The sequence below is a fragment of the Pelobates fuscus genome, chromosome 9 (genome assembly GCF_036172605.1).
Source record: "Pelobates fuscus isolate aPelFus1 chromosome 9, aPelFus1.pri, whole genome shotgun sequence".
Lineage (NCBI taxonomy): Eukaryota > Metazoa > Chordata > Amphibia > Anura > Pelobatidae > Pelobates > Pelobates fuscus.
Window position 1 is genome coordinate 111,380,513 of NC_086325.1, and position 12,712 is coordinate 111,393,224.

The 12,712-nt window shown below is 42.8% G+C and overlaps 1 protein-coding gene across 1 annotated transcript in view; it reads right to left on the minus strand.

Annotated features, from left to right (window-relative positions):
• Nucleotides 1-12,712, minus strand: part of ADGRD2 (adhesion G protein-coupled receptor D2) — a 642,889-nt gene that overhangs the window by 117,831 nt on the left and 512,346 nt on the right. The window contains exon 24 of the mRNA XM_063432309.1: nucleotides 2,819-2,874. Coding sequence (XP_063288379.1) covers nucleotides 2,819-2,874 — 56 coding nt within the window. The remainder of the gene's footprint in view (nucleotides 1-2,818; nucleotides 2,875-12,712) is intronic.

Consider the following 12,712-nt stretch of genomic DNA (forward strand, 5'->3'; position numbering starts at 1 on the left):
CAGCGCTGGTCCTTTTTAAAACAATCTGGTCACTAAGGGAATAAGCAAAGTGTTTGACCATATTTATTTATCTAATTTAATGGCACCAACTGTATGTGAGACAAATAGTATATTTGCTTTTATACTAATATTTCAATCCTTGTGTGAAATAGCCCAATATAAAGGATACAGTATACTGTTTAAAGATTTTAATTTTCCATATCATTTTTATAAAGAATGAATGAATAAGTGTTCAATAAAAAATATGTAAATATACATAATGTTAATTTGTAAGTTTTCCTGCAAATCAATCTATAATGCTGTGTTATGAAATGTTCACATCCTAGTTCTACATTTCTTGCTTTGAATATATGTTAAGCTAATATGTCTTCAATCAAAACATGCTTAGTACTGAGGGGGTTAACAACATGTGATGTTTAAATATAGGATTGTGGCAACGTGAAACATAATTAAGCCATGTTAATTTCATTACACTGTTCACGTATGCGGTTTCATAGCTGATAAACACTTTTCAATTCTCTTCACTGGAAAATATGTAATCAACATCCTTTTTTTCTGATTTATTTTCTTGTGTGTTTCTAAAGTGAAGGAAACCATTCACTGGACAAAAATCCAAAGACACTTCACATGCAGTTCAAAGTTAAGATGATCTATTGAAGGTAAGTGCCTCTCTCATTGAAGCTATATGGAGATGTTTTTTCAATACAAACTTTAAGCTTTGGGTGGTACCTTTTTCACTATTGATTTATTCTTATAAAACAGTACTCCACTGCATATTTTCCTTTTTAACTTAGTGTGTGTGCATGCATAAAATACATATTTGATGAGAGACAGATAGTGTGAGCAAGACAATAAGAGCTAGAGAGAATTATAGAGAAAAACTAGGTACTACATGATGGTGAATCAGGTCTTCTATAAAAAATAATGCCTTTTGGACATATCAAATAAACCACAAAACTGGAGAAGAAATAGTTTATGAATGTCTCCAGAATCTTGAAATTGTATTATTTCCCCAAATGCATGCTTCACTGTTAGGGCTAGTGTAAGTGTTAAAGTAGTGTAATGATCAATAATCAGGGTATATTACGGCTTAACACTAAGTCTAGTATGGGGGGGGGGGGGGGGGGGGTAACGTTTAGCAATTGTCTAAGGCAGGGTTTCACAATTAATTTTTCCCATGGAACCCTTTGACGCAGGGTTTTGGAAGCTCCCCAAAACAATTTTGTGCAGTAACACAAACCTTTTAATGAGCAGAGTGTAATGATCTCTTTTGTTGGCAAAATCTTTTTATATCTTGTTTAATTGTTGGCAATTGTATTCGAATGTCTGCAGTTTCATTAAGTCGATTTTGATACTTTGTATTTGTTGCAGAGTAAAACGAGAATCCAGTTTCACACAAGTACGTCCTGGCGAATGGACTTAGAACTTTGACTTCCTGCTAGGACAATTCTGGGTATTCTGCAAAAGATGCTGTGTTTTCTAAAGCTCTTAGAAATAACTTAATCTAAGCACAATTTGGAGTCAGTCTTGGAGCAAAAAGATCACAGATCTCAGTAAATCACTGCAAAGGATGGTGTGTTTTACAAAGCTCTTAGAAAGATTTTAACGTAAACAAAACAAACACTTTAATACAGATGTCACTATCTGCAAAGGATGCTGTATTTTATAAAGCGCTTTGAAAGAACTTAACTTAAGCAGGATTTGGAGTCAGCCTTGGAGCAAAAATATTTGAATACTTTGAAATAGATCTCACTACCTGCTTGCAAAGGATGGTGATTTTTATAAAGCACAATGATTTCAATGTGAATGCATCAGTCTTGGAGTATAAAGAACACTTTAATACAGATTTCACTACCTGACTGCAAAGCATGTTGTTTTGCCAACATCTCAGATTTCTGTTGTTTTTTGTGGTATAAGACTGATTCCTAAACATAGTAAGCAGAATATATATTAAATACAATTACCGTAGTTCTAAATAAATGTAAAAAAAAAAAAATTGAGAAGCCCAAACCAAGTAACGTGTTTTCAGGAAATTTTGCCTACAGCAGATGAAATGGTTCTTCACAGTAAGAACAATACGATGCTTGCCTAGCAATGTTGGTTTATGAGATCATGATCTTTATAAAAGGTCTGGTTAAATCTTTGGAAACACAGAATATTATAGAGTATAATAATTTAAGAAGTAACAATGTATTGACTCAAGGAGATATTTAAATTCAATTTTGGAATCAAGGATAACTTTTTTTTTTTGTTTGTGGCACAATTGGGATTGCCTTCAAACAGCAGTAGAGGGGTTTCCATCTAATGGATGAACCTCAGAAACATTTGTTTGGATGGCTGAACTCGATGATTTTTTGTCTTTTTTTCAGCTTGGATTATTATGTTGCTATGTGTTTTGGCATATAATAACTATACACAACAAATAATTTGATATAATTAATGTCTGATATTTATATGCCATGGCCATCAAACCTTTCTCTAAAGAACCTTCTTAATGAAGCAAGAAACATAGAAACATAGAATGTGATGGCAGATAAGAACCATTCGGCCCATCTAGTCTGCCCAATTTTCTAAATACTTTCATTAGTCCCTGGCCTTTTCTTATAGTTAGGATAGCTTTATGCCTATCCCACGCATGCTTAAACTCCTTTACTGTGTTAACCTCTACCACTTCAGCTGGAAGGCTATTCCATGCATCCATGCAAATTACTATGGGAAAGTACAATGCATTGAGCTGCAGTGAGTTTATATGTGTTATAGTAGCAAACTGATCATTTTACAACACTATAACATGAAGAAAAAGAAAATATTTACTTACTGTTTTGTCTGAAGATAAGATAGAAGTTATGTGTACAGGGTGGTTTGTGATAGTTCCTAAAACAGACAAAATAAGAACATTATATTGATAACATAATAGTTTTAAAATCAGCCTCAGCGTTCACCTAATAATATTTTTAAAAACATCCAATAATATGCAGCAGATCAAGAGCAAAATGCAGGTCAATTTACATTTAAATATAACCAATGGATACAACTTCAAGAAATAAATATAAAATGGTATTTTGCTCCCTGGACAATGACATTTCCTGCTGCAGAGTTTTAAACCGCGTACGATTACATGACGTACCGTATATTCTCGAGTATAAGACGAGTCTTTCGGCACATTTTTTGTGCTGAAAACCCCCCACTTATACTCGAGTCAATGTCTGTATTATGGCAACTTACATTGGGGTAAAATTAGGGGTCTCGACTTATATTCGGGTCGACTTATACTCGAGTATATATAATTATTTTGTGACTGTCTAATGGTGGTGGCCTCTGCTACTTAGGTGCAAAAAAAGTGTAGGTAGGAACCAGCGCTTATTCGTTTAAAATTTCAGTATGTTAATACACAATTTAGTTTTTATTAGCTGCTATACATTCAAGTGATCCTTTACAATATCACCAATACAAAATGCAAGAGAAGAAAAAGAATGTAGTGCTTTAAATAATCAAAAAAATCCTTGATCACCTTTTTGGTTTAGCATGGAGACGGACTGACTTAATTGGGAGGCAGACTTTTCAGATGAGTTTGATATATATAGATATAAACAAAGAGCTATAGACCCAGCTCTGGTTTGAATCGCCTTTGGGTCAGTTTAGGCGACCCACCCCTATTCCGGATGTGGATCTTGTTCTGTGAGGGAGATGAGAAAATACCAACAATTGTACAGTATTGTAAATAATATTTCTAATGTAGAATAAAAATCCCAAGTGGGTACTCACAAATCTGGAGTCATACAATAATGACTTTTTGTATTGGTGATATTGTAAACGATCACTTGAATGTATAGCAGCTGATAAAAACTATATTATGTATTAACATATTGAAATTTTAAACTAATAAGCACCATTTGCATATTAAAATACACTATATGGATACATGTATTGGGGCACCTGACCATTACACCAACAGGGACGTTTATGACATCGCATTCTAAATGCATAAACATTAATATGTAGTTGGTCCTCCCCATTGCAGCTATAACAGATTCCACTCTTCTTGGAAGGCTTTCTGCAAGATTTTGTCGTGTTTCTGTGGGAATTTTTGCCCATTTGTCCTGTAGAGCACTTGTGAGGTCAGTCACGTGCTGTTGGACAAGAAGGCCTCACTTGCAATCTCTGTTCCAGTAAACCCCAATTGTATTCAATGGGGTCAAGGTCAGGGCTCTGTGCAGCCAGTCAAGTTTTTTCACACCAACTTATCCAACCATGTCTTTATGGACCTTGCTTTGTGCACTGGGACACAGTCATGCTGGAATAGTATAGAGTCTTTCACAAACTGTTCCCAAAAAGGTTGAAGCATAGCATTGTCCACAATGTCTTGATATGCTGAAGTATTAAGATTTGCCTTCACTGGAAGTAAGGGTTCTTACCCAGCCCCTGACAAAAGGCTGCCAAACAAAGAAGCGTTATTCATCACTCCACATAACGTTTCCACTGCTCCATAGTCCAGTGGTGATGTACTTTATACCACTTGATCTGATGCTTGGCATTGTACTTGGTGATGTGAGGCTTGCATGCAGATGCTCGGCAATGGAAACCCATTCCATAAAGCTTTCTCTGCATCATTTTGGTGCTGATATTATTGCAAGTAGAAGCTTGGAACTCTTCAGCTTTGGAATAAGAAAAACATTGGTGACTTTTATGTACCATGCGCCTCAGATCTCGGAGAACTCGCTTTGTCACTTTCCATATTGTTCCTCTCATGCCTCGAGTTGCTGCTTTCCTAAATGCCTCCACTGTCCAATAATTCCACTTACAGTTGACCGTGGGATATTTAGCAGGGATGACATTTCACAAACAGACTTATTGTAAAGGTGGCATTGTATCACAGAACCACGCTTGAATTCATTGAGCTTTTCAGAGCGACAAATTGTTTCACAATATTTGTGAATGCGGACTGCTATCATAGTTTAATACCCCAACACACAGAGTTCAGGATATTAAGAGACAAGACAGGGAAACAATGTATAACTGGGCCTTAGAATAGTCAGACTTAATGTCGGACAGAGAAAAAGCATAGCCAGTAACAAGCCAGAGTCAGGGTATCAAAGAGACAGCAAACACAATAACTAGCCAGAGTTAGGTGCAGGGTAATTAGTCAGACAGACGAGAATCAAGAGTAAGTGGAGGGTGCTGTCTAGTATTTTAACCCTGTCAAGCAAAACAATAATAACAACTATGTATGATAAAACTTCCCCTCTGAGTCAGTGAGGCAACAATTTTTTCAAACTGATTATCATAGTTTGATCAGTAGTTATTTCTTGCACACCTCTACATACTGAATCCTGAACAGAGAATACTCTTATCACCCTACCCACAATATTCCAGCATACTTGGGAGAGGTTTATTACTTGTATTTGTCTAGACCACATTAGGTCTAGTTCTTGTTAATGGGTGCCCATGAAGGCACAGTAGGGCAATATATATACAATTCAATTTTATCACATGACAGGGGCTTCCTATTTTGCATAACTTTCTTTACTTATGCCTCCAGCAGCACAAGTCAATCATTAAACTTTAAACCAATCATTACATGTATCATATCCAAATATAAAGCCCTGACCATCACATGACTTCCTCTTTTTTTTGCTGCTTCCAGCCAAGGCACAGGTCAGAGTATTCTGCTCCCACTATTTTTTATATTATCAGTACACCTTACCCTTTATTGTTTCATTCTTTGTCCCAGTATTTACCCCTGATCTCCCTTATCCTATCCTCCTTTTCCCTGGACTTTGTGTTATTTTATTCTACAGGATTTTATTCTGTCTCTCTTCAGCCTGTTCCTCTGCCTGCTTGTCTCTCGCGATTCGCGGCATTTTACCGCGATCGCGCAGGACTCCCAGGCTAATCCTTATTGGTACCAGGGTACTGGAGGTTGGGGGGGTGCTCGGAGGGCACCGGCGTGTACGGACGGGCCGCGATCGCGGATCACGAACCGCACGGCAATTTTGTGCGCGAACGGTGGCCATCTTGGATCTCGCGATCCCGCAAGATCCTCGGCAGCCATCTTAGTTGCCAGTTCGTGGTTGCCACGAACTGGCACATGTAGTATTTCATGTATTATTGTCCTTCCATTACAGGTTATGTTCTGATTCCACTAGCTCTGAGCTAGGGAGCCCCTCTTATGAGAGGTATCATAGGTATTGTAGTAGGACATACAGGAATAAATGATTTATTACTCTAAGTTATCAGGAACTCACCTGTATTAAACACTATTATTCTGTTACAACTGGACTGTTTTACAGCATGGTTCTGTAATTGTTCACACTGCTCTTAAAGGAAAATTACACTGTTTGCTGGAACAACTCCCATCCTGCTCAGGCTGCACTACCCAGTTGGTTATCTCTCACAGAGTTTCAGTGCTCAACCCACACAAGTGGAGGCCCCCCTTCACTGGGAAAAATCCCAGACGAGTCTGACACCGGTCCTAGTGACGTATTAAAAAAGGGGTGACCCCCGCGCCCAATCAGGGGCTTATAACGAAGTACGCTTTTATTGTATGCAGCACCTCCATGCTACAACTGGGGTGATCCACGCAAGTCCTTGCCAGTTGGTAAGAGAACTCACCGTGTTGCTAAACTTTCACTAAATTTCATATACAAGGGTGACCCCCTTAAAAAACAGGTTTTGATACCTCCCATTACCGGGCTTTCGTCCCGACCAATTAACGGGCTTCGTCCCGACCATTACCGGGCTTCGTCCCAACCTTACTGACCGCTCATCCCGGTCGATACGAGGGTGACCCCCTCCCCAGACCACTATTCAGACTCCTAGTAGTACTGATTGTATGATACCTGGGTGACCCCCAGTTGTACGTGGAAGCCACTGTGTAACTACCTACGCACTGACGTATACTCTGTCTCCCCACAGACAGGAAGAATTATCTGCCATTATGTCAGACGCTCCTCCATCACCAACGATGGATTTTCAAGCTATGATCAATGCCGCGGTGTTGGCTTCCATTGAAAAGGCTTTGGCCAAAATGATGACACAAACACCACCCACTCAGCCAGATGTTAAGGACCCTGACGATTTAAGGGCGGAGGCTGGGCCGTCTAAGCAGCATTGGAAGGGATCCAACATTACACGGCCCTTCCAAGGTGCAAGGGGAAGACCCTGCTGAAGCGAAGCCGCCAATCAGGGCGACTGGATCGCTCCCCTCCACAACCCCCTTCATCAGGGGACGAGGAATCCTTATCCCCGCCTTCACTGAAAATTATGGACAAATGGAGGGCAGAGGATTCTCCCTTGGAGGAGGAGGAGGAATGGCAAGACCTACCTCAGGAAGGCGGGGACTTCAAGGCCCTGAATGGGCAAGCCGCTCAGGCAGAAAGGGCCCGCATAAAATGACTGCGAATGTGTATAAGGACGGGGTGTTCCTGGACAAGACGGGCAACCCCATGTTCGATCCGTGTAAGATACGCCACCAAAGATCATCGGAATGGAACCTGCCGGACCATCTGACTCAATTTATACATTTTTGGCTGAGGAAGCCAGTGGACAAGGAAGTTCGGGCCAAGCTCAGAGCAGAGTGCCCACGTCCCTTGCTTCAGGACAAGATCGCCATCACTCCAGAGTTTGACACCACGGTGGTGGTGTTTATGTCCCGCTTGTGCAGGGACCCACGGAAGGGAGTAGAGAAGGGCATGATATCGGTCCAGGACAAAATGTTGGACATGATAGGCCCATTAGCGAAGATCTAATACTTTGCAGATTTGACACTTTCTCAGGGGACGACCCTTGAGGCACACGACATTAGAGAATGGGCACAGCGGGCGATCTGCCTTTTATGTAACTCTAACGCTGCCATGTGTGCAGAACGACATAAAGCGGCCCTATTGAAGATAGACTCAAAACTATTGGACCTGGGAAAGAAGGAGCTAGGATCTCTGGCGGACGGTCTGCTATTCAGTGAACCATTTCTGGCGGAACTGAAAAAACACATTGGCCTATTCACTACACTGAACAAGGCCCAATTATCCATTAAAAAAGTCTTCCAGAACCCACAAACAACTCGAGTTGTTTTTGGCAGGGATGGTCGGCAGAGGGGTCGGGCCACCAGCCGCTTCTGGCCATCTGGTCCCAGACGTCCAAATGCTCCACAGCAGTTCTTCCCATCTGCAAGAGCCTCCTTCACAAGGGGATCCTTCCATACAAGGGGCACTCTAGGCAGAGGACGATTCAATTCAGGTGAGCATGAACTGTCTTCCGTTATGTCACTCAAGTATAACTGCTGGCAGACTGTCCCCACGGAACAGGAGTGGGAACGCATCTCCACAGACGCCTGGATCCTCCAGGCTGTGCGAGGGTACGTGATAGAATTTGCCCGTACTCCAATTCAGACCACACGACCACAGCCTCTCTGGGAGGCAAAGAACCATATACACCTCATAGACAAGGAGATATGAGCTCTGTTCGGAAAGGGAGCTGTGGAATTCGCTCCAGACGATCAAGGTTACTTCAGCAACATGTTCGTGGTCAGACGGGAGACTACCGTCCGGTCATCAATTTACGAGAACTCAATGGATTTGTGGCTTATTGCCACTTAAAGATGGAAGGTATTCACCTTCTGAGAGACTTACTGAACAAACGCAACTGGTTCACACGTCTAGACTTAAAAGACCTGTCGGTCCCCATGGCGCAAGAAAGCCGCTTCTTCCTTCGTTTCACCTGGAAGGACTGCTCCTGCCAATTCACATGTCTGCCATTCGGTCTCAGCTCGCCCCCATGGTGTTTTGCGAAACTCCTTAAACCAGTCATGGCCCATTTGAGATAAAGGGGTATACGCTGCCTCGTGTATCTGGACGATTTGTTTATTTTCTGCGAATCCAACTCCAGAATTCGATATCAGACGAGATTTATCATTCACTTTCTGGAATCATTGGGGTTTGTAGTGAATAAAAAAAAAATCATCGTTGACTCTATCCCGAATAGTTAAATTCCTCGTGTTCGAGATAGACTCCAACTCTTGCGTACTACGTCTCCCCGCATCGAAGAAAGCGTCCATTCGGAAGGAAATTGGACAGATACTCAGGAGAGACACCATACCTCTCCGACTACTAGCGAGGATAGTAGGTCTACTCTCCTCATCAATACAGGCAATTTTTCCAGGCCCGCTCCACTACCGGGCCATGCAGCGGACACACGTACGACCACTGGATTCCTGTCTCTGCAGAAGCACGGACGGAACTTCGATGGTGGCTACTTCACATGGAAGCCTGGAACGGCAAGGCCATTTTCGGGACGAACCCGGACTTTGTATTGGAGTTGGACGCGAGCCTTTGGGGCTGGGGAGCTCACTGCACCCACGCATCCACGGGAGGTCCATGGTCAGAAGAGGAACAGGGTCTTCACATCAACTGTCTGGAACTAATTGCGGGATCATTTGCGATTCGCCATCTAGCCAAGGACATGTCGAACTGCTGCATTCTTCTGTGCATGGACAATATTTCCGCGGTTCAATACATAAGTCGCTTGGGAGGAGCCCGATCAAGAGCCTTGACAGAGGTGACGAAGGACATCTATCAATTCTGTCTCCCCCGCAACATTACGATCAAGGCGGAATATATACCGGGAATCAACTACCTCACGGCGGATTGGTTTTCCTGACACTGGCGAGACGGCAGCGACTGGCGACTGGACACATCGGTATTCTCAGTGGTGAAGGACCTCAGGGGCCCATTGGTCGTGGACCTGTTTGCGTCTCAAACGAACACGCAGTAACCGAGATATTACAGCTGGCTTCCAGACCCTCAGTGCAAGGCGATAGATTCCCTACTACAACCGTGGCCTCTGAAGGGAGCGTACACATTCCCACCATTCTCGATGATAGCGAGAGTAATCCATCACATCAGAGTGACCAAGATTTTGATGATTCTCGTCACTCCGTTGTGGAAAAGTCAGGTGTGGTTTCCGGATTGATTGGATCTAACACAAGACCATCCTCTACTTCTTCCATCGTCCCCCTTCCTGCTGACAGACCCAAAAGGGGAACCACATCCACTAGTTACATAGTTTCATAGTTACATAGCTGAAAAGAGACTTGCGTCCATCAAGTTCAGCCTTTCTCACATATGTTGTTGCTGTGGTACAGGAGAATCTGGAACTTGTGCTCTGGAATCTTTCAGGGGAGCCTGGTCCGTCGAGGGACTATCGCAACCGGCTAAAGATCTTTTATGGGATTCATGGGCACCAGGTACAGGACAGAGTTACTTATCAGCATGGAATTCATTGAACCGCTGGTGTGTGGGAAGGAATTGTGATCCCTTTACAGCACCTGTCACCACAGTGGTAAATTATTTGTCCCATCTTTTCACGGAAGGAAGATCCTATCGTTCTATCAATGTGTCACACTCTGCGATTTCGGCGGCACACGTTCCAGTACAAGGCTCCCTGGTCGGTCAAGACCCTTTGGTATGTCGCCTGTTGCGAGGTATCAAATTGTCCAGACCACCAGCACCTATAAGTATAATCGTTTGTGGGATGTAGAGGTGGTCCTCCATTTTCTTTGGAATTGGCCGGACAACCCAGATTTATCTCTGCGCCAGCTGTTGACCAAACTCACCTTGCTTCTTCGTTTAGTATCCTTTCGACGAGTTTCGGACGTGCGAGCGTTCGACGTGGACGGTTTCTCGATTTAACCAGAAGGAGTTACCTTCACAGTGTCTCGTAGAACTAAAATGAATTCAGCATCTATATCCTACCCCTTTTTCCCTACGGTTTCCCGTTTATGTGTAGTTTCCACACTTACTCGATATGTAGAGGCCACTGCAAAACTTTGAGCTTCTGGTATTGGCCAACTGCTGGTGTCTTATACCAAACCCTACCAGCCGGTTACCACTAATACTCTAGCTAGATGGGTTCGTTGGATCTTATCCCTAGCAGGAATGGAGACGTGTTTCTGGGCTCACTTGGTTCGGGGCGCGGCCTCCTCTCGAGCGTTCTCGGCGAGAGCTTCTCTAGCTGATATCTTACATTCCGCAGACTGGACACGAGAAGACACTTTCCGGTTATTTTATTTTCGTCAGACCACTCACGCATCTTTCTCGTTATTACCTCAGCTTTAAAAATGCAAAATAGGAAGCCTCTTGTCATGTGATAAAAGTGTAGATTATGCTAACGCAGTGTACCTATAATCTTAATTTTAATAATGACAGGAGGTGAGTATCTCCCCTCCCTTTTTTCTATGGATTATCTTATTTCACCATTTCTTTTGCTCAATTATAATTTGTATAGTTTATCTATATTATATATGGATATGATGTTTTATGGTAATATACGAGTACTTAGTGATATTATTGTTTAATGCTAGTATTTAAACTATAGGTTATTATTTGTATAGAATATGGATATATAGTATCACTGATATGATGCAGACATAAGTCTATTTCCATCTCCTTACACTTGTTTCGGTTCTTTCAGTGTGATTGTCTTTATTGGCTCCGGATTGGACACATTGGATATTCATTTCTGATCTTCGTTATTCGTTCTGGCATAAGTAAAGAAAGTTATGCAAAATACTCGCCTCCTGTCATTATTAAAATTAAGATTATAGGTACACTACGTTAGCATAATTTACAATTCTCCCTGTATGTACGTAGTGGGCATTGGATAGCAATTCCTTCATCCCCCATAAAACCATAACTTACCCCTTCAAATAACGACAGACAACTTCTTGGAGAAAACAGGCCACAGCATTTATTAACACAACCAAATACTGTATAACTCCTTTTAACATATAACAAAATAATAATTATCATAAATTAACATAAACAATTTGCAAATAGTCATACAGTAACCAAAGAAACCGTCCTTGCCAATCTAACTTCCCCAAGGCTCTCACCTCCCCCCCTCGGCATAATAAAAACATCTTCCTTTTCAGGGCTCCCCACCCACTCGGTGGGGCCCAACCATAATGCTCCCCACTGGTCGACTTACAACCCAGTGGCGACACGTCCAACCTGGTACCTCCTCCAGGTTCACCATAAGAGATAGGGGGAGGATGAGACCCGGCCATTATCCCCCTTTTTCATCTAATCTACCAAACCTTCCCTTATTTGTCAAGGACACCCCCCCCGCCACAACCCCGCTGTTTTAAGCCTAAAATCAGCGGGGGACCCCAAACAAACCAACCATGGCCTGTTCTACCGTCTCTCGAATGGCCAGGTTAAAACGGTCGAGCCCGACCCCAGACAAATGAACCCCATCCGGCCGCAACCAATCTGCCGCCTCCTTCTCAAAACCTGATGAAATGGGCATCCCCCAAAACCCCTATAACGAACCGTGAAACCCAACAGATGAACCCTTCGCGGCAGCACTCCAACGTACTCCAGATGTATGCTTGCCGCCAATAGTTCCTCGTCGAGTGCTCAATCATCCGCCCCGAGAAGGAAAAAACAATCAACGGAGCAAAACAGCGTCCCGCACACCAAAACAAATCTCCTAGAGTCCCACCTTCCTATCCTCCTCACATCCCGATTCATCATACCCAGCCGAGAGGCCTCCGTCGCAGTGCCAATGCGGAAAGAATGACCGCCAAACAAATTGAAATAGGAGAGGAAGTTCCCCTCCTCGTATACCACGATTGGGCCAGCCAGGTACGGCCGTACCGCGGACTCCCTGAGCGCCCAGACCAGACAGGCGTCCAATCCTGGGACTGCTGCCAGCG